General features: G+C 43.3%; 2 protein-coding genes across 2 annotated transcripts; one reads left to right on the forward strand and one right to left on the reverse strand.

The window, feature by feature from the left end:
* Positions 1–416: 416 nt before the first annotated feature.
* On the reverse strand, positions 417–8,904 carry alpi.1 (alkaline phosphatase, intestinal, tandem duplicate 1). Its single transcript, XM_055507962.1, has 11 exons — positions 7,230–8,904; positions 6,474–6,602; positions 5,064–5,179; positions 4,115–4,289; positions 3,464–3,636; positions 3,224–3,358; positions 3,062–3,137; positions 2,423–2,557; positions 2,129–2,320; positions 1,906–2,022; positions 417–1,578 (listed from the first exon to the last, which is right to left on the reverse strand). The coding sequence occupies exons 1-11, from the start codon at positions 7,321–7,323 to the stop codon at positions 1,304–1,306; spliced, it is 1,617 nt and encodes a 538-aa protein (XP_055363937.1). The 5' UTR covers positions 7,324–8,904; the 3' UTR covers positions 417–1,303.
* Positions 8,905–16,444: 7,540 nt separating this feature from the next.
* Positions 16,445–18,258, forward strand: srek1ip1 (SREK1-interacting protein 1). The gene is made up of 5 exons (XM_029147700.3): positions 16,445–16,599; positions 16,814–16,861; positions 17,008–17,166; positions 17,295–17,361; positions 17,448–18,258. The coding sequence occupies exons 1-5, from the start codon at positions 16,587–16,589 to the stop codon at positions 17,686–17,688; spliced, it is 528 nt and encodes a 175-aa protein (XP_029003533.1). The 5' UTR covers positions 16,445–16,586; the 3' UTR covers positions 17,689–18,258.
* The last annotated feature ends 3,282 nt before the right edge of the window (positions 18,259–21,540 follow it).

Genomic DNA, 21,540 nt, shown 5'->3' on the forward strand with positions numbered 1-21,540 from the left:
TTGCTTTTAATTTTTTGTAAACATTTGGAATAACAGCTCATTTTTTTCATTAAGTTGTGTAGTAAAACAATTTATCATGACACAAAATGTGGACGTTACATTAATGTTTGATCTTTGTTTGATCTCTGTGGCTAAATAAAGTGGTCCCACGTGTCCACATAGGTGTGATTCTTTACCTGTGTTGTGCGGCTCAGCACTGTTACATTACTGTCATTCTTGTGCTTCAGCCATCTCAAGGTGTGTTGTCAGCAGCTGCACGTGTATCACACACACTGACCCCGCTACCACGTTTAGTCAGCTTTTCTTACAGGGTAGTCAGGTGAAGCATTTTTTATGTATTGATGCATTTTATTTATTGCCCTTTTCGTTACCTGATTGTTTGTTGAGTTTCCAGGGGTCCAGTGAATTAGACACCATGTGCTTGGATTGTCTTTATTTGAACATGTACATTTAAACTGAGCTCTCCAGAGCTGGATTCGCTATGAAAAGGGGTTTTCTTCATTGCTGTTTATGTCAAACTTCCAAAACACACTACAAAAATACAATAAAATATTTGCTTAAAAAATACATTCATCTACAAGCCAACAGATTACGTAGTGTATTTTCTATTTGTAACCAATGAGTTAATAATACAAACTTACATTTGCTACTTTTTTTCAGGTACAGCATCTTCATGAGTGTAATGTCTGCTGGTATTCAGCTTAGCATAACTTAATACCTTGTAGTGCAGGTTAAAGTCCAGTTATGCAGTCCACACAGTGACCAACCCTGTCAGAGGGTCCATGAGCTGAACAGGCAGCTCTCATTTGTCTTGTTTCAAGTTATTCTGGGTAAAAACCTCAGATCAATGCCTAAAGTCTTGGTGTTTTACAGCTCTGATAGTAAATGTGTTCCTTGAAATGGACAAAATAAAATTACGTCTAAAATTGAAAGACTAGTTAGTGCAAGTTAGTAGTCATGTCACCAGTACAGGTTAGTGATGAAGTCAGCACTGCCAGCTCCGCAGCTGTTTTGATTAGCTGCTAGTGTTTGACATGGGGCTGTGTTTGCAGATTTGTGCTGTAGCCTGCAAGACCTGTCGCTTTGTAAATTTGCCATTAAATTCATGTTCATGCCTGCAAGTTATGCAAACCACACTTGGAAGTATGTGACTAGAAGTCTGCTAAAATACAGTACTCTGTGTGTACATCCCTGCAATGCATCCCTGACCTGTATGCATACGCTGGGGTGTGCATGCCGTGCCGCTGGTGCTCTAGGTCTTAGTGTGCATGTTGATGTGAGGGTGTGTGCGTTTTAGGTGGCGTCATCTGAGCAGCCAGAGCAGGCCCAGCAGGCCGAACAGGACTCTGGATGGTGAGTCCACAAATCCAGCCGAGTTATTGTTGTGGGGACGAGGAGGGCAGTTCTTGTAGGGCTCCAGACAGGCTGCATAGGCCATCACGTGTGCCACGTAGTTCTGCTCCTTCACCCCGTGGAAAAGGTGAGCCATGGGGCCTTTGGCATAAATAGCCACGTCCTCCCCGCCGTGTGTCTCAGCATCTAGAGGAACCGCAGCCTGCTGCATGTACTCCTCATCATCTAAAGCCAAACAAGTCTAGACTGTAATCAAACACTGTTTTAGGAAGATCTCAGCTTTACTGGTTTCTAGATTAAGAGTCTTTCGTTTAATGTGAATAGATCCAATATTTACTTGTAACCTCTATGGCCTCATAACAGTAACAGTATAGTTATGTCATGTCCACGTTGAGGTCTGTGCAGACGGCAGCACGGTGAAAGCCACAACATATTTTTTCAACTTTGCTTTCCAGGAAAAACAGCTGTAACCACATCAGGTCATAGTGTCCGCGGGCACATCAGCACAGATTAATGCTGCAGTAGATCTGAAAGACATTAGTTTGTACTTACAGTAATCCACCATTGTAATGTTCTCTCTGCTTCCATTTATGTGGACATAACCAGGACCATTCGCGTATAGGATGCTGGTGAAAGGCATTTTGTCGTCAGCTTTCTTTGGTGCCAGACCTGAACATCAACAAAGAACGAGGTCACGGGGCTCATCTTCAGCTGTGCTCCCTGTACTGTAAGTTTCCATCTGCATATTTCATTGGATCAGTCAGTCAGGATTTACCAAAGATTGGATTCCCTCGGGGTGTGTTACCGCCAAAGGTGAAGACATGCGAGTGGTCTGCAGTCACCACAGTCAGCGTGTCCGCCTCTCTGGTCAGCTCCGCAGCACGCTGTATAGCTTGGTCGAACATGACAACCTCTGTCAGGGCCAGCTTGGCGATGCCGTCGTGGTGACCGTGATCAATTCTCCCACTTATAGAAGACACACAACAACCTGGTTAGACCTGACTTAGGACATCATTTGGAAGCAGCTTTCATTGTCAGATCCAGCCCAGCCTGCTGATTTAGCACTTATCTTCCACAAACAGGAAGAAACCTTTGGGATTCTTGCTGAGAATTTGAATGGCCTTCTCTGTCATCTCCACAATGGAGGGGTCTCGTGTGTTGTTCCGGAAAATCTCAAATCGCATGTCCTTTGGCTCAAACAGCCCTGGAACCACAGATAAAGGGAGGAATTTGAAAAATGTTCACGTTTGAGAAGCATTAAATAACGCAGCAGCAGACAGGAATGTTGGGGGACATTTACTGTCCCCTTCAAAAGTGTGGGAACGGCCAGGCCTCTGACGAGGGCTGTTCAGGAGCCAATATGAGATAAACGCTGGGAATTTCAGATGATTTTACTACATGTACTTACACTTAGAGACAATAAACAACATAGAGTACTTTGTCTAAAATGCCTGCATCAAGCCTGTGGCTCAAGAACACACAAACACACTAGCAGAGCTAGTTGCTGTTTGAACAGAGTGCATGTAAATGTAAATGTAAATTCTCATTATCATTACATGGTTGTAAATATGAAAGCTGTCCTGACTGGAATCCTCTTGTTTGTAGTTGTTGATAAGGTTTCATAACTAAGAGCAGACGTTTGTCTGTGAGAACTTAATGTCCCCTGTATATGTGGCTTCATTCGTATCTGTTGTGTTCGTGCACCCACCCATGAGTCGGTCAGTAGTTTTAACATTAACGTCATCAAAGTCCTTCTTGTGCCAAACATAGTGTGACTTTTTTTTCTGAAACACAAACCAGAGGACACGTCGGTGAGAATGTCACTTGAAGTGATGTTACAAAATGTGACATGGACATGAAGAGGTCCTACAGGCTTCGCCTTGAGCCACACGTCAATCAGGTTCTTCCTGTCTTTGCGGTCCCCCTTACGAGAGCTGGAGGTCGGGTACTCGGGGTCTGGAGTCCCTCTTGGTGTCATGTACATCCTTCCTCCCCCCAGAATGACCTTAAAGGAATATCACACAAGTTTACACTGCTCATGATCTATGAATCCATGTTAAACACATGACACATGGATTGATAGAAAGCAGCCGCTGAATATTGTTCCTACATCAATGTCAAAGTTGGTGACCAGCTGGGTGGCGATGTCGACGCAGCCCTGTTGGCGAGCGCTGGAGGGCAGATCCGTGTCACTGTACCAGCTGCGGCTGACTGAGTGGGCGTAGGCCGCGGCAGGGGAGGCGTGCTGGACGCGGGTGGTGGTTACTATGCCCACGGATTTACCTAAAAGGAGAGGAGAGAATCTAAGACAAACGGCTCCTCCTTCAAATCAGAGGCTGTCGTAAAAATGAAAACGAACCTTGTTTGTGTTCGTTAGTGAGATTTAATTACTGTAACTGAACATGAAATATCTGGGATTTGAGCTTGTTGGATAAAAATTTACATCTGAACATGAAGTAGGAGAGGAACTCTTCCAAGTTTGGTTTAGGTTTTTATGCAGATGCTATTTTATGCTAAATCATGCAACCTAATCGCTACAGCCCTCCATTCACATCCACACAAATATGTTTGTTTGGTGCCAGAAAAAACAGACGCAGATGCAGAAAGCCGAGCTGCGAAAACGCTGAGCTACAAAATGTAAGTCGTGAGACAGGTAGCAGTAAATGACGTGATTGTTTTATTCCTCGTATTTTACTCGGTTATTGCACATTTGAAGATAAGAGAGTGATTCCAGCCCGTTGACCTCTCTGTTGCTGTTTACCTTGCGCCTTGGCTCGCCGTAGCACCGAGTAGACCTCGTTACCGAAGGTGGTGTTACACTCGTAGGCCACGGCGCTAGCGCTGAGCCCCACGGTCTTGGCGTTGGCCTTCACCCCACAGTGGTAGGCGGTCGCTGTGCTGGCGCTGTCTGCCACCTGCTTGTCCACGCTGTAGGTCTGAGGATGGAGACACCAACAGGGCTTAAGGCAGCAGATGTTCTCATTGTATGTAAACGTGTGTTTGTGTAGAAAAATAACAAGATCTGATCTTCACTTGAAGTTCAAGTGTTGACCCGATAGTATTTACCCGATTTATTTCTAAATCACTAATCATCAATTCTTAATAACACTTAATTATACTTGAGACTGGACATTTTTTGTAATCTCCATGTTTGTGTTTTTTTTTGCACATTCATTGAAAGCTTTCTTTCCACTTGAATCTATTGTAGCTTTCAGGACTTGAGCCTGAGCAGGGTGGTATGAGGCAAGATGGAACATGCTAAGACCACAGAACATGTGAGAAATGGATATACGCAAAAGTCAGTGAGCCTCCCTGAGGAGTTCCCTTTGTCTTTAGTCTTTACTTGGTCTCCGCTTTTCTCTCCATGTGTCACTATGGGCTGATTTACTAAGCAGCCGCAGACAGTCAAAGATTTATAGTCTATACATGCACCCACATGAATTACAAGCTTGGTTACCGCTTAAGCCTTTGTGCTTTCCCTTTCACCGTCTCTCTCACACACAGACACAAACACATATCTATTGATCTAAATCTACTCCTAAGGTCAAAGCAGACAAGAGCATTTATTATTGTAGCCTCCTTTTCACAAAATAACTGGTACAATGCAGCTAACAGTATATGATGAAAGCACCACATCATAGTCCATACTCTGATCGTTTGACGATGAGTTACCACCAATGATTAGAGGATCAGCAGTGTTGTGTTATCACCTTAGACAGGGCCACAAATGGGAAGGTGTCCATGGCCAACATCGTCTCCTCCCCTGACATCCCCTCCATCTGACCACGCAGGATGCGAGCAGCCGACACCGTGGACACACCCATCCCTGGGAGACGAGAGGCTTGGTGACATGGCTCACAAGTTTAGCTTTTCAGACATTTTAAGCGACACACTGACTCAAATCGTGATGACGCACGCAGGCTACACAAAGTTTGCACTACAGTTTGCCAGTATTTGCTTGTGTTATCCATCCAGCATGAATATTTATAAAGAACAGAAAATTAAAATGTGTTTGCTTGTATAACTGTCAGAACATATAACTGTCATGTTGTGGAGAATAAAGATTTACTAATTCTGTAAATGAAAGCATTGGCAAAGCCATTAACATGTCCTGAGTCTGCAAATGGACATAAGGTTTAAGGCAGTGGTTCCAGGCAAGTGTTCAGACCAATGTTTGTGGAACAACTCAACCAAAGGCTGCTATATACAGGATTTGTATTACATCAAACACACGCAGTATTTTGTTTAATATCTTTTTCTATAACAGTTTAGTTTCTTTTTATCTTGGTCCACTCTATCCCTGACTTTGAAAACAATGTTTGAATAAGCACATGTCACTGTGATATACTAATCTCCCCCTGTAGCGTCCCAGTCATAAAGCTGAGACAGGCTCTTTGGGCAGGGCATTAAAGACGAGACACACACAGAAAGCCCGGCACCAAACTCCCAAGTAGGTTTAATTTAAAGCAGATATTCTGGTAGTTAAGAGGAAACAACAGTCAATATGACTTTAAAGTGTTCCCCTTACTTTTATGCCTCACCAGCTGCAAATGTACCACACACGTGATGATTAATGGGAAATATTTTCTGATCAAACCTGATCCAGATGGAAACCTCCCTCACAGCCAGTAGCTGTTACAGTCACTGGTAAACCACACACTAGTAAAGGTCAGACAGTCTCCATGTGGCCACCGAGGGGTTTGGCCGCCTGATCACTCGACCTCACTAAAAAGTAAGTAAGTCCTAATCCCTCAACACAGAGGGTTATTATTATAGCACATTGTAGTTGTGCATCATGACATGAATTGACTTCCAATATTTGCTTTTTCTTTTAGCTCTGTGGTGGTTTCCTCCACTCTATCAACTACGTATATAACGTCTGCACTTTGATTGCCAGCCATTTGTTTGTTTAGTGCTCGGCAAGCCGTCAACCCCAGCTTCTCTGAGCTTGTCTGTTGTACACAGCTGCCAGCTGCAATGGAAGTGTAACTGATTCTAATATGTAATACATGCAATCTGCTCCATCTTTTCATGGAACAGTGAACATGCTGTAAGTCAACACGCTTGAGTGTTTTCCTCTTTCGTTTGTAACTTTATTTGTCACCTTGCGTTAGACGTACCGTCACCGAGGAACAGGATGATGTTCTTGGCCTGGTACTTTCGCGGATGGAGTTTCAGGGCAGCATCTAGGGTTGCCCTCGCCTGAGCGTCCCAATACGCTGGAGCCCTCTCGAGTTCGTACAGCGCTGCTTCGTGACAAATGAAATGAATGTTTATGGTTTGCAGATTACAGATAAATTCACAGGTAGATTAAGGCATGCGTGAGATATTGGCTGCTCAGTATGGTGGATGGGCGGCAGTCACAGGTGTGGAATGGTAAAGCCTCTGTGCTCAGAATGCATTCAAGTGCGTCTGTGGGGGCTGCACTCATCCATGCCTTTCTCTGACACTCTGAGTTATATTTTGGGAGAGACGAGAGGTTTCTCAAGGTGTCAAAAAAAAGCAGGCTTGAAGACACCTTGGGGTCTGTCAGTTCATGCCCTGTGAGAGGATCCCAGTGAGGAAAGTCAACGGAACATTGCTCTGGCCGCACACAAAACCAGCGGAAAGGCAAACAGTCCATCCCACATTTTACATAAACCGGTACAACTGTAGACAGAGGCAAAAATACACTGGCATCCACTTCTGTGCATGCACGCTCACATAGACCTCCTTTACCCCTAGACACCTGAGTTTGCATTCCTTGATGAATGCAGAAGTTTAGAAGCACACGCACCTTTTCCCAGGTTGAAAGTACCTGCTTAAGTCCCTGCACGCGTCCGCTTCTCTGCCCGCAGAGAGCTAATATCCCAATAACACCCGTGTTGGCTCCTCACCTTGGCTGTCCATAGCAAGGCAGCCCACAGCCAGCACCATGGGGCCCAGAAGGATGAGCGGGAGACTGGGGACCCTGCAGTGGTGCATCTGCATCTGTAATCCAAGCAACCCCAAGGCTGGAGGGAGAGACACGGCAGGCCAGAGCAGCACAGCACAGCACAGCACAGCACAGCAAGGCAGTCGCGCAGAAGCACTGTGCAGGCACAAAGTGTGTACGGCTGCTAAGACCTCCAGTCCTGCCTTTTTAAAGCCCCGCTGGGTGTGTAGTAGGGAAGGGCCCACGCCAGCTCATAGGCTTAGAGCCACAAAAGAGGGAAGAGAGAATATTAGAGGAGGAGTAAGAGAAGGAGTGGAGAGAGAAGAGGCAGAATACAAAGGACCACACAAGAAATGCTGGAGCATCACAGCCGCTCTGCTCACTTTGAATCTGGAAAAAGTACCACTGTTATATTGTTTTTAAAATTTCTTCTCACTAGTTTCTCAACTCTGACATATCAACAATAGAAATGTGAATGCTAAATGTGTAAATGGGCCTATTTAATGCAGCAGCCCCTTTAAATGGGAAGTTAAAACATGGCTTCCCAGTTTGTGTTGGCATCCATCACAAAACGAATCCTAACCCTGTCTCTTTCCATTTCTCCCCCAACCCCATTCCCTGGAAAAACAGTCTGAGGGAAGAAAAAGGACGGGGTCCAAGCTATTCTCAAGGATAAGGCTTGATGTGCTTTCCTCCTCGTGTCAGAGAAACGGTGATATTTCCATTTCCCTCCACAAAATGTTTTGCATTTAAAAGACCCCAATATTTCCCCCTCGCTCCAAGTCAGCTTGGCTGGGTGTTCTGTGGGAAGCAAAGTGGGGTTATAGCATTTTTCCTCCGTGATGTAGTGGAGACCGCCTGCAGAATGAAAATGTCTCTTCTACGCAAACACAACAGTTAATGTGTGAAATGAGGTGAGTCGGGCCAACTTTTCCCCACACGGCCAGAAGAAGCAAATTCCCACTGAACGGTTCTTGCCTCGTGAACCCGTTACAATTCGCAGCTCTGGAGGACCTCTGCTTTCTGCCAGCCGCTCACCCGTTGCCAACACGGGCTTGCAGTTAGTCACATGTGCTTAATCAACGCTGCAATAAAATCATAGCAGCAGTCTGGGTAAGGAGGCCTCACATGACGCCACCCACACCACATGAGCTGGAAATGCTGCGTCTCAGCAGGGAGACCTGTGAAGGCATGTCTGTCGAGTTCCTTCTGTTTTGGGCTTAAAAATCTAGCTTAAGCTAAGAAAGTTTAATTCGGTTTGAGTGGGAGGTGTGTAAACACCTGGAGGTTCAGGTCTCATCGTGGATCATCCAGTCTCTAAAAGGTATTAAGGCTGATTATAGAAGCTTCAGGTTCTCATGGGAAGGTGGTAAACGCTTGGGAATTTACAAGATTAAAGTAAACAAAGCAACGCACAGCAGGTTAATAAATCCAATACTGGTGTGTTACAGTGGTTTCACCAAAAGAAAATATGTCTTCTTTTACACCTTGTGTATGTTTGAATGAAATAATCATGAGCTGTAGCAACTTTAAGCATTGAATCACACCCCGTGGAAGCAGAAGAATCATCCGTCCATCAAACCACCTGTGTTCATGCAGAAACGCATGTGACATTCCAGCACCTGGATCTTGAATCAGACTCTCGTCTTACAAGCCTCTGATCAGATGCCCCAAACTATAGGGCCTGGAAGTTGGGGGGGGGGCTCCCCAGACCTTGTGTCTCCCCAGACCTTGTGTCTCCATGTCGACTCGTGAGGGGAAATGTTTAGGTTCAGCATGTCAGAGTGAGGATCTACATGTGGGTGGTGCAAAACCGCAGAGCCCAGAAGAAGCCGGACCCCTTCCCTGACTTGAGGAAGGAATTTTTGAGGAGAGATTGATCCAAGACCTTAATGGCATTGTAGAGGCTTGAGAGAATCGGATGTTCAGCAGGAAAGAGGCAGACGGACTGCCAGATCTTAAAAGAGAATAAAATCGGAGAGTCCTGGTAGAACAATTAAACTAAGTTGCAATGATGATGTGATCTATTCTGAGTTTGATTTCCGTTCCCTCATACGCAGTGACATCCAGAGCAGATGAAGAAAATATCTAGATCAATTTAAGTAGATACTGTACCATAACAGTTATAATCCCTTTTATGTGAAGCGCTGGTGCCTGAGATCTCAGACGGACAGTCATAAAAGGTTTTACTGCTAGCATGTAACGCGTGTGAGGGGGAATTAGAAGTGAAGCATGAAGAGACAACGTCAGGCCCGTTACTCACGGCACCTCCAGCAAGAGAGCAGGCTACCTCAACATCAAACAGGCTGACGGCTGTAAGAAGTGGTCCTGCTTAGCTTTTAATTGGACGCATACAGGAAACATGGAGTTTGTCCTAACTGGGCTATAGCGTGAGTGTAAACCTGCTGTCCTGACTCTGTCATGTCTAATGGCGTCCAGGGTTAGTGCTGCTTCTCTTCAGACTCACACATTATGACATGGAAACATGAAATTGCTGTAAAGTCACATCCACCTTTGCACTTCTAATTCCAGTTTTACTGTTTCGCTATGTACATATAGGAAAAGACGTCACGTCTGTGAAATGATGCATTTGTGGACACGCTGTGACCACATCAAATACTGAGCTCCCACTGTGTTTAACCTTCGCCCTTTTCCTCACTCTCTCTATACAAACATAAACTTCAGACTCACCTGCTTGGACGCATCCAGACAGAATCATACTCATTAACAGCATCATCGTGCCTCTGAGCCTTAAAACCCTCTTCGTCTGACAGACTTTCTTTCCTCTTCTTCGGCTTCCCTGTTTTCCTGAGTTTGGGTTTGCCTAACAACAACAGCCTGTGCCTTGTGCTGCAGCTATAGCTGCTGTGGTTTCTTACCTCTAAGGTAATAAATGAACAGAGAAGCAATAAATGAATGATAGAATGATGGAGTTGTTGATTCCCACCACTACTGTACCAGGTTGTAGTCTTGTGTCTTTTGTTTGAAACAGTCAGAGGATAAAAAGGGAAACACTGATTTGGACACACTCACCTTTTTACCAGTTTGCGTCAAAAATATCTATCAAATCAGAATGTGACCCATTTCCCTCCTTGTGCTGCCCATCCTTGCCTGAAATCAAACAGTTTTCTTTCTCTGTCCTCTGTGGAAACATGTCTGTCAGCAGCTCACAGAGTTTGAGCTCTGTCGGTTTGCTGCAGGAAGTCTCTGATTGGGTATGAGAGGAGGCAAAAAAATGGGCCGGGGGTTTCAGGGGTGGAGGGATGTTCTCTGTTGTCTGTAAACCCCGGTCATGAGAGAAAATGAAACACTGCGCACATCCAAAGACGCATTCATTTTTAACATGGCCAAGCCTGGTCTGATGGGGGAAGCGGGGAGCCTGTGGTTTACCTGCCTCGCATTCCTCACCTCCCACTCAACTAAGCACTCCGGTTACCCTAGAGCTCCACCACATCAAAGAGCCCTCATTACTGAAGCCATCGCACACTCGCAGAAAGACCGAGGCGGAGGGAGAGCAAAACGTAACGCACTGCAGAGCTGTCACTCAAAACCAATCAGTTCCAGCTGCTGTTTGTCAAACCGGGCAAGACAAACAGCGTCAGGAAGAGTTCAGACGCTGCCGAACGACTCCATTCCTCATCTTTTCTCCTTGTTCCTCGAGCTTTGCTTCTTTTCTCCACCTCTTTTGTTTTCCTTCATGGGGAAAGGCAGGAGAGAGCTCCCACTTTTCCTGCACGGCCACCCAGGCGTGATGCTCGCTAGCGGTAGGAACATTGTGTCAGGTGGTGGGGTCAGGAGGTACCACCGCTGGCGCTTGAGGTCAGACGTAGGTTTATTTTCCCGGGCAGGCCTCTATCCAAAAACATCCTCCGCGGCGTCCTCAGAGTCCACCAGGTGCTGAGCAGACAGAGCGTGTCAGAGCTACTGCAGGACGCACGGCTCCTCTCACTTCCATCTACAGGACGTGCATGCAGGTCACACGCTCATGCATGGATCACCAAATAAACCATGTGCTCCACATTTCTTGGGAACCACACTGGACCACCCAGAGGACGACATGCGCTGTGGATCATTTTGTAGGGAGGATTTCTACTGAAATAGAAGTGTCGTTATTGACTCAAAAACCTTCTCTGTGTCACAGTTGTAGCTGCAGAAACATTTTTAATGCATACTAATAATAAAGTCTTGAGTAATCTACCATGTTGGTGTTATGTAATGTTTAGTTATAGAACCTGAGGCAAAAGAGAGACGTTTCATTGTGTTCAGATTTATTGTACTCACGTTAATGCACAGCGGGTTTGTCAAAGCAAAGTATTACACTCCCTGAGATTGGTTTTGCCCGGAGAACATGCATCCCTCAAACCCGGTGATGCTCTGACTTCCCCTGTTGTACCACCAGCATGTTCGTGCTTGAGCCACTAGTTAGTACGTCTCTCTCTCTTTGGTCTTTATGACTCTTGTGGGAACTTTAAAAACAAAACATTTCAACTTCTCATTCATGAACCCGTTAGAGAGGAGCTCAGCTGTTTGTTGTGGGAAAACCGTCCCTCGTGCCTAAACATCCTGCTGCTGCCCCCCAGCCCACTTCTCCCAACGCTAGCGGGAAACTGGTGGAGAGCAACATTGAAGCTGGGAAAAGCATTCAAGCGACCGCTAGAGCACTTTGTGCGGAGCTGCCGTTTGAAGCTGCGTCTCTGACATATGTTTGTGGCATGAAAATGCGAATAATGAATGTGAGTGCATTTAAATTTAATTTACTGTGGAGAATCCCAGCGGGGTCCAGACTGTTTTAATCTCTGGCCTTCAGCCTTTTTAGCACACAAACTTATTAAAACCATTTTTTGACCTTTGTATCAAGCCCATGACTCAACTCAAAGCCTGTCAGGGATCTGGAATCACCATAAAGAACCATGTAAGTAACAAATATCACAATCTGACACTTATTCCCATAAGACAACAAATGTTTTGATTCAACCCTTGTTCCATGAGTCATAAAAGCTGACAATAGTGACGACATATTTTCTGATTAACATCAGTTATATAAGTTGACGAATGTCTAAGACATAAAGACATAAAAGTCAAGGCAGAAGATTTGATTTTGCATAGATCATAAAACACAGATTTACCAATGTAAGGTCAGTTAGATGATATTCAACATCCAAGATGGCACCGTTGTTTGTGGCCTGTCATCAGTCGCTCTTGTGTTTGTTATTCGCATGTCTCTGGTGTCGATGCTGTGTATGACTCAGACTGTATTAGCTCTATTTGCTTATGATCGCACCGTCCTTCTCGTTCATCTATGGAAAAATCTATGGCAAAATGGCCCAGTATTACCTGGGACCAGGCGAAAGACCCGGGGCTCTTTGGAGATCTGCCTCGTAGGATGATCCTACCTGTCGTCGCAATCTCAACTGGATTTGTTTCCATTTCGCAGAGTATCGTCACCTGGTCTTGTCTTACACTTGCCTCCGACCTGTTGATTCTGAACCGCCTGCCCTATGAAGGAAGGTGACAATGATGTATTTTCTGATCTTCTCCCTCCTAATTGCTCTTTCTTTAGCTCCCCACGTGGTTCAGGCAGAGGAGGAGGTCTGACATCTATTTTGAAAAATAAAAGAAAAACTTAAATGTAAGCAGCTTTCAGTAGAAACTTACTCCAGTTTTGATGTAGTGTATCGTCTTCCAAAATATTTAGGACCTTGTCATTTCTTATGGACTGCCTGTTTTTAGTTGTGAAATTTACAATTCTAGGTTTTCTGATCATCTGCCTATTTTATTTACTATTTCAACTCCCTTGGTAACTAAAAAGCCTTCAATTACTGCAGGCAGCAGACGTATGATTGGTCCTTCAACTGCAGACTGGACAGTGGACTGTTTTCACTGGACAGATCCTCATTTACAGATCCAGAGAAGCTGTTGCTATTGTTCATCTCCACCTGTGAGAGCATACTGGACTTCGACATAAATTATCCAGGTTCTAAATCAAACTACCTCTCCAACATTGTAGTCAACAGCCGTCATAAAACTCAGGTGTTCTTCAGTACATGTAATTCAGTTATTAACCCACATACTGTACTGCTACTTCCCAACTTCAGACCTGTTGCTAACTTGACATAGAGGCTTAAACAACTCCAATCTTTTCTGAAAGATAATGATTTTGGGGATAAATTCCAATCTGGATTTAAGCCTTAACACAGCACAGAGTCTGAATTACTAAAAAATCATAATGATGTTTTGTTGGCAAGACATGCTGGAGAGTCAGTTCTGATGGTAATCTTAGACCTTACTGCTGCATTTGATACAGTGGACCACAAAATCCTCTTGTCTCGTCTGGAGCACTGTGTGGGCACCCAGGGCACTGTCCTCAACTGGTTCAGGTCATATCTTTGTAATAGAAGCTTTGCTGTTACCGTCGGTACCTGTTCCTCCTCTTCAGTCCCCCTTTCTTTTGGTGTCCCCCAAGGCTCTATGCTCGGTCCACTTCTTTTTTCATTATATATGCTTCCTTTTCTACGTTACTTCAACCTCTATTTGACTGTCTGAGGGACTTAAGGACATGGCTGGCACTAAATATGTTGCACCTTAACAAAAGCAAAACCGAGTACATTCTGTTTGGAGACCCTGCTACTATTGGGGCCTTTGGCCAGGGTTGTGGGCCTATAGCTTCACATCTGAAGGTGGCAGTAAAAAAACCTAGGGGTGTTGTTTGATAATGACTTAAGTTTTGATAAACAGATTAATACAGTTGTGAAGTCAAGTCTTTCCTTTCTTTTAATGATTCCGAAATTGCAATTCATGCTTTTATCAGTTGTAGACTTGACTTTTGCAGTGCCCTGTATGCTGGAGTTAATCTGGAGTCTTTTGGTCGTCTCTCAGCAACTCAGCAACACACACACACACACACACACACACACACACACACACACACACACACACACACACACACACACACACACACACACACACACACACACACACATCACCAGCTGGTTCAGCTGCATCTAATCTCCAGTTAATTAACTCTACATTTAAAACCAAGCGTCCGCATGCACCTTTTACCGGATCACCTGCCGCTGCCACCCAGAGACATGTCACGATCAGTCATGCTGTGCTGTTGCTCCTTGCCACAGATTCCTCCATCTTGCAAGTTAATTTTGAGCCCAGCCTTTTTTTGTTACAGTTTATCTTTCATTTTTTTATTGTTTTTTTCTTTTTCAATTTTTTTTTTTCCTTTTTATTGAGATGTTCTTGTTTTAGTAAAGAACCAGGTTTTGATGTGTGTTGTGTCCCATTAACAAGATTTACTAACATCATATGTTAGTCAAACTATGAACAATCATTGTGTGCATTTACCTTGTTTTAATCTTGGTCTTTGACATTTCAAGAGTAACTGTCGCTGTGGTAGATTTCTGTCATGACCAAGGGAGGCATTTCTGTTCACTGAGGTTTTTTTTTTTATGAATTTCATCTTCTGTTTTCTGTGGGTGGTTGGGGCCCATTGTGACTAAATGTTTACCTGCAAGCTTTTCAGTTTCCAGGAGCTTATTATGGTGTTTGTAAAAAAGTAGACTAGTTAATGAACTAATCTGTCAGCAGCTACCAATGGGTCCCTTCTGAAAGTCCTAGTCTGTCTCTGGGGCCATATAAATATAACACAGGTCTGGTCACTGCAAAACGATGCAACCTTACGTTGCACTTTTAGGAATCACTGTTTTGCTTTTCTTTCTGTACCTGCTCCATTACCTTGGTAACCACAGTGGGTGGAGCTCAGAGGATCAGAGACTAAATGATGCTCTCGACCGCTGTAGTAAATCCTTTTGCTTTCCATGAGTTGTTTATTTGAAGTAATCAATGTGCTATGTCATTGTGTAACGCTTAAGCAGACAGTATATAAAAGTGCTTTTCAGATTTAGCTGGAATCATCAGAGCTAAATTTTGACCTCTGTGCCAACTAATCTGAATTAAGCCATAACTTTCCATTTAATACTTTGTAACTTTGTTTACATTTGGGTTTGTGACAATAAAAAAGCTGTAAAAGTGATGTCAGACAAGTTCACTTATTTGATAAGGCAGATATATGAGTTTTTAAAGAAAGTAGCTGGAAGATGTTTGTCATGTGTCAGACTGGTTGTTTGCATGTGCCTTTTAACTCCTACTAATCTGTTAAACATTTAGCATGTTTTTGCTGCTTTTCGTGGGCTTAATAATAAACGTCCTCCTCTGACGAGGACTTTGATTTGATACAGCTGATTATGTAACACCTGTAGTAAGTTCAGACTTCAGGTGTGTTACAGTACGAACCCCGACGGTCACTGCAGCAGCAGATGGCAAGATCAAAAGACCAAAACGGGGGTTGTTTAAGTATGTGTGTCACAGTCACAGACCTGATGAGAGCATGTCTGGGGGCCCTGCATCTGTCGACATTTTCCATCTGCCAGCGAGAGTCTGGCTGTCTTCATTTAACCCCTAACTAAAACCACAACTGGTTTTACTGGGAAAGCAATCAAACATAGGGCCTAGATATTACTTACTTACTTAAAAACAAGTCATTTTTAAATGAGTTATGTTACGCATGGAATTGATCAAAGTCAGGGATCATTGCAGAAAACAGACATTGAAGTGTACATGCTGGTCTAAACCTTTCAGAACACGCTGTACCCGCAATGATGGCATGCTTCCTCCTGCAGTTTGATTAAATTGAGAAGCAAGAGATGTGAAGATGCATTAGCGCTGATGGAGTTGTGACCTGTCCTGGCTGTACCACACCTGTCTGAATGAGAGCAGGCGTCATCATGAATATTCCAGATGTTTGCAGCCAGGTAAAACATACACTTTGACGTACATTGCAACAAATAGACCAGTCTCAGACACACATACATAAAATAAGGTGGAGCCTAAAAGTTAAATCCTCTCTACTAAATTTGCAAAACAATATACCTTTAAATAGTAAGCCGTAACAATCTGTCTTTTTCTACAGAATTAGATTCAAAGATATAATTTTTGTATCTCTTCCTCCTCTTTTCTACATCTTTAGCTCTTAAGTGCCCTGAAATGATGAATTTGTTAATATAACTAGTGTATGTGAACGTATTCTTGCTGGAATCACAAAGTTGACGTTTTCTCTCCAGACCAGCGGGGGGCGATAAAACACCACAGTCTGCCAATGACGCAGTGACAACAGTAACAGAAGAAGACGAGGGAACTAGTGTTTTCTAGAACACTAGTTTCCGGTCGACGTTATTTAGAGTCAGGACTGGTTCTCTCGCGCTCTAACGACATCAGTTGTATCATTTATTTCGCTTTTATTGTGGGTAGTAGCATGGCTGTCCCAGGTACGTAGCAGGGATTAGTCGCTATAAATGCACTTTTTCAAATTTGCTGATGTGATGTGATCCACAGAACAGAGACGTCTCTGCGTTAGGGTTACACGAACAGACAAAACAACTCCTAGTTAGCGATCCAGACAGTTCATTGTGTAGACGCTTTCTTATTAACGATACTATAAACGTCCTCCAGACATTAATAAAGCTCGTTCTTGTCTCGCAGGTCCTAATAAAGACAACATCAGAGCTGGCTGCAAGAAATGTGGATATCGTAAGTAGAGCTTTGGCCCATTAAGTTGTTGTTAAACCTGCTTTTAGTTATTGTGCAGTTTGTTTCCAGGACAAGAAAGTGTTTATTGGGTTCATCGGTATTCTTAAACCTGAAGAGTGATCTGATTTGGTACTGTTTTCACTCAGCGGGCCACTTGACCTTTGAGTGTCGAAACTTTGTCAGAGTCGACCCCCAGAAAGACATAGTTCTGGATGTGAGCAGCACCAGCAGCGAGGAGAGTGAGGACGACGCCCCTGTACCTCCACGCAGTGAGAGGGTGGGGGGGAGTGTTCAGCATCCTAAAGGTGAGAAACGCAGGTCCTCAAAATCCTTTAACGTCCTCATTATAGAAAGATCTTTGAAACGTTTTTTTCTTGGCATGTTTTAGGTGTTTGTGTAATAGAGTGTACAAATGATATGTTACGTGTTTCAGGGTCTGATGATGAAAGAAAAAAAAATTTCAGATGGAAGAAGAGCAGAGACAGAGGCTCAAAAAAGAGGTAATCAATCGGACTTGTCTGCTTTTAGTAGTCATTTTATAAATAAGTAACATTTTACAGATTTACTTCAGTTCGTTTTACTCTAGGTCTGCTTCATCTTCGAGTGATGAGGAGGCTACAAAGAAGAAGAAGAAGAAGAAGCACAGCAAATCGTACTCCTCATCTGATGAAGAGGACAGCAAAAAGAAAAAGAAACTAAAAAGTCAAAAGAAAAAGAGCAAAAAGAACAAACAGGAGCATGGGAAACATCATAAGAGGCAGAAGAAAAGGAAACATGACTCTCCCTCCTCTTCTTCTAGCTCCAGTGCATCCTCAGACAGTGACTAAGACAACTGCACCACGTCGGCTCTGGAGGTTCATTATTTATTCTCCAATCCATGTGCAACCCAATCCCACCCTTGTAGAGTTTGAATGAACAGGTATGTGCACAGCTTCCTGAAGCATTTGGGGTCCAGCCAGAAAACATTCTTTTCCTAGTTAAATGTTCACATTTGACAATGCTTGAAGCACACAGTGGAATCTTGAGTCACATGGTACAGTCTCTTTCTCTACATTTTCTCATCCACTTATAATTAAGACACTTAAGAAAACCTCCAGGATATGTGTACATATGAAGTGTAGTTGCTTCCTGTTGACTCTTCATGATGCGGTTGTGACAAAGTGAGGGCTCAGTTGTTTGATTATTTCTTCCTCCTCTTTTTGAAGGCCCCTAGTTAAAAAACCTTTGCTTGTATATGCAATAATTGTTAAAGAATTGCCTGAATGCAGGCTTTTAGGAAGTAACTCAGCCTTCATATATTTTTGTGCTGTACTATTTCAGTCCTTGCTTTTGCTATAGTCATTTTTGGACCTTCCCACTTGTGTTTTATATTATAATAAATATATATTTGTATTAAACTCTGTTGCTCTGTGTAGATAATAACATTGATTTATTATAATGCCTACAGTCTTTTGAGAATTGAAACGATAATGGCATCAGTTCAGTTCAGTTCCTCTAGAGGGCAGCAGCACATAAACTATGTTATTTAAGGTAGAAACCATTATCATGTAGGACAGTATAAAATAAAACATTCAGCAAGGTGAAGTTCATGTTCATAAGAACTAAGTATGCAACTTGCCTTACCTCAGACTGATTATCAATTGTTAAAGAAGCTGAAAGTACTGTATGTTTTATCAATGTATGACACTGTGGGAGAGGAAATGAAATGTGACCTCTTTTTTTTTTTATAGCGCCATAGATCCCAACAAAGTATCCGACTTGTATTTGAATCACATCAAACATCCTGCTGCTTCTACCCAAACACGTGCTGGAAAACAAAGTGAACTCAAAAGAGGTTTTTAATTTAAAAAGTTAACTAATTTAGCAAAATGTATTGTGTGCAATAGTCATTTCATATATAGAAGACTATTACTGTACAAATCTGCCTTCCCAGAGTAATGGAATCCACCCCTCCACCATAATTCACTTTATTTACTTCACCTTGTGGCATCAGAGTTATCATAACTCATAAAATTATCTGAGACCCTTAGGTTGCTGCCAGTATCATCTTCTGTCTTCATTATAGTCACAGCAGAGACAGACAGAACCTAACAGTGTTACAGAACAGCCTGACACTTGATTCACCAACTGCTGAGAAACAAGAGTCTTTGGCTCGATTCCCCCGTACTAGAGGCACCTGTGTCAAACATCAATCCTGTTAATGCTTATAAATGCTGTGAGAGAAATTAGTGTGTTCATCATGCATCATTATAGGGAGCTGCAATCACACCATACACTAACTGCACCTTGTGATATATATGCAATGCAGCACGAATGAATATACAGAATACACCAAGCAAAAAACAGTACAGTATGTGCATTTAGATTGAAAGCATGTTTAACTTCGGGAGGAACTAGTGTCACTGCTCCTGTGATCTTTCTCACCCCCTGCAATAGTTCATCCTTAAACCTAGATATGACACAACAAAACAAAGCAGCAGGACATTTCAAATCTTACAGATCTAGACTTTTTGAATTTACTTGTGCTTTGTTAAATCTTGGCTTTGTGACAGGTGTTTATAATAGCACCATTAATTTCACTTTGCCTTAGGGAAGGACACATCTTTTTAAACATCTGCAACATTCTGACAGCTACATGCATGGCTGCAGATCAGAGCCCAGGAAAAAGAGAAGACGTATCCTGTTGCTTTATCTTTTCAAGGTTCACGGAGCTAAGGTAAGGAGAAAAAAAGCCACAAAGAAGGTGAATAAGATCATTTCAAACACGTCCTTCACTTTGACATGTTTAACTTTCTGCGATGGTAAAACACCCTGGAGAGGGATCGTAGAGAAATCACTGCATAACTGTAGCTTATTGTTAAACATTTTGCAAGGTCATCATAAATAGATTAGGGTATTATTTTATATGACCGTGTAAAATAGAAACTTTTATGTTGTAGTACTGAAATAACACAACATATTAAAATTCTGCATATGTTAATACACTTGACTTAGTCAGTAGTAAAGTAGTTGACAAAAGCAACTTGAGAGACTGCGAAACTTCATAATTGCCCAGATGGTAAGAGGACAACTTGATCCAGAGGAGCAAATGAAGTCGAAGGAGTGCTGCCGTGTGCAGCCGCACTGAGAGAACCATATGCTGTTTGTATAAGACAACAACCAGGTTTTCCACTTTTCATCAGCTCATTGACTTTTACTGAGCCTGTTGGGCTGCAGTACGTGGAGACTAAATGACTCTCCGCTGAGCCATTTCTATGAAAATGAGACGGCCAGAGTCATCTTTTAGAGAGACTATCAGCAGAGTCAGGGCGATTCAGCTTCACATGAACATATTTGAGGCACTGATCTTAAACGTAGTGCAAATCCTTTTTGCAAAATGGCTGACCAGAATGACTATACCATAGCGGTAAAGGATTTCTCATTAACATAAAGTGTGTTTTTCCAATTTGCCGACAGTATGTAACTTCAGCAGTTTTGCGTCATGACGGTGCAGGTGCCCTGGTGGCCTTTGCGCTGATGCTATTAACCTCTTCTTGGAGCTCTGAGCACACACGCCCCCTCTTTGCTCTAACAGCACCACACATTCCCATATATCAACCAGGGAGTGGCCCAGTAAACCCACAGATGGAGATGCAGCTTTGCTCAAAGGTACCTAAGAAATATGGTATTTAAAGGCAAACATTGTGTTTTGGTGTTTGCCCTGGGAAGTTAAACCTGCAACCTTATGGTCGTACGCCTGCCTCTTAACCTTAAGGCCACCACAGCTACAGAGCAAAGCATAATATCTTCCCAGAAATAAAATGAAAATCCCTTATGTTGCACTTTGGTGGGAACAGCCCAAGCTGAGAGATGGCGCCGGTTTTTCGTCTGTAACCACTGTTGAAATATTATTTCAGAGGCAAGCCGTCCCCGCATCTTGGAGCACGGTGAGCAGAGCACTTGAAAAACGCATTAGGGCCAAGGGGCAAGTAGAAGGCTATACATTTGCTACCAATTTAGTTCCTGCTTCTTAGATTTCGTTCCTCTCTTCCTGTCCTGGCCCTGAAGCCAGGTCTAATGTAGTAAATGACCTCTAGGATAAACAGACACCAGGCTACATGACCCCAGCGATAAAAAACGGAGGCTGTAATAAATACTACATAGCTTTAGAGGAAGTGTGTTCAACATTCTCTCAAAACCTACAGGGAAAGAAAACGAGGGGTGAATGGGGTGAGTCTCTGTTCAGCGCTCTCCCTTTGGTAAAAGGCTTTTTTCCTGAGGTCTATTATTACCGACCTAGTTCCTGGGTTCCCATTCAGAGTGGAGCTTGTTCATATAAACCTTGAGGTTTTGAGGTATCGCTGGCCTGACTGGGTGGCTTTCACCAGGGAATTAGTACAGGGTCACATTGGATCGCGATCAGCAGGCCTTCCAAGCTAACCTGTGTGGGACCAGGCTGCTTGTTGAGGTGGTGGTAAGGACAAGTTTCCTGGCACCTCGAATATGGGTCAGTTAGAACCCAAGATGTGTAAATCATGATTCATTCTGGTGCTTTTCAACTTTCAACATACAACCTCCAAGTAATTTATTTAACCACTGCTTTCCAAATTAGTCTTAATGAGATTGGGAATCAAGGAATGTTCTTCTTCTTTTTATGAAGTAGTTTCAGGACAGTATCACTATATTTAGCCTGTATCCAG

The sequence above is a fragment of the Betta splendens genome, chromosome 4 (genome assembly GCF_900634795.4).
Source record: "Betta splendens chromosome 4, fBetSpl5.4, whole genome shotgun sequence".
NCBI classification, from domain to species: domain Eukaryota; kingdom Metazoa; phylum Chordata; class Actinopteri; order Anabantiformes; family Osphronemidae; genus Betta; species Betta splendens.

What these genes read in the sequence shown, in the direction of transcription:
- alpi.1 (XM_055507962.1), bottom strand. Translation starts at nt 7,323, where the DNA reads ATGCAGATGCACCACTGCAGGGTCCCCAGTCTCCCGCTCATCCTTCTG. An exon ending in CATCCTGTTCCTCGGTGACG is followed by an intron (nt 5,180 to 6,473) that starts GTACGTCTAACG and finishes CTCGTCTCCCAG; the next exon opens with GGATGGGTGTGTCCACGGTG. An exon ending in AACTACTGACCGACTCATGG is followed by an intron (nt 2,558 to 3,061) that starts GTGGGTGCACGA and finishes CTGTGGTTCCAG; the next exon opens with GGCTGTTTGAGCCAAAGGAC.
- srek1ip1 (XM_029147700.3), top strand. An exon ending in GAGTGTTCAGCATCCTAAAG is followed by an intron (nt 17,167 to 17,294) that starts GTGAGAAACGCA and finishes TACGTGTTTCAG; the next exon opens with GGTCTGATGATGAAAGAAAA. An exon ending in GACAGAGGCTCAAAAAAGAG is followed by an intron (nt 17,362 to 17,447) that starts GTAATCAATCGG and finishes GTTTTACTCTAG; the next exon opens with GTCTGCTTCATCTTCGAGTG.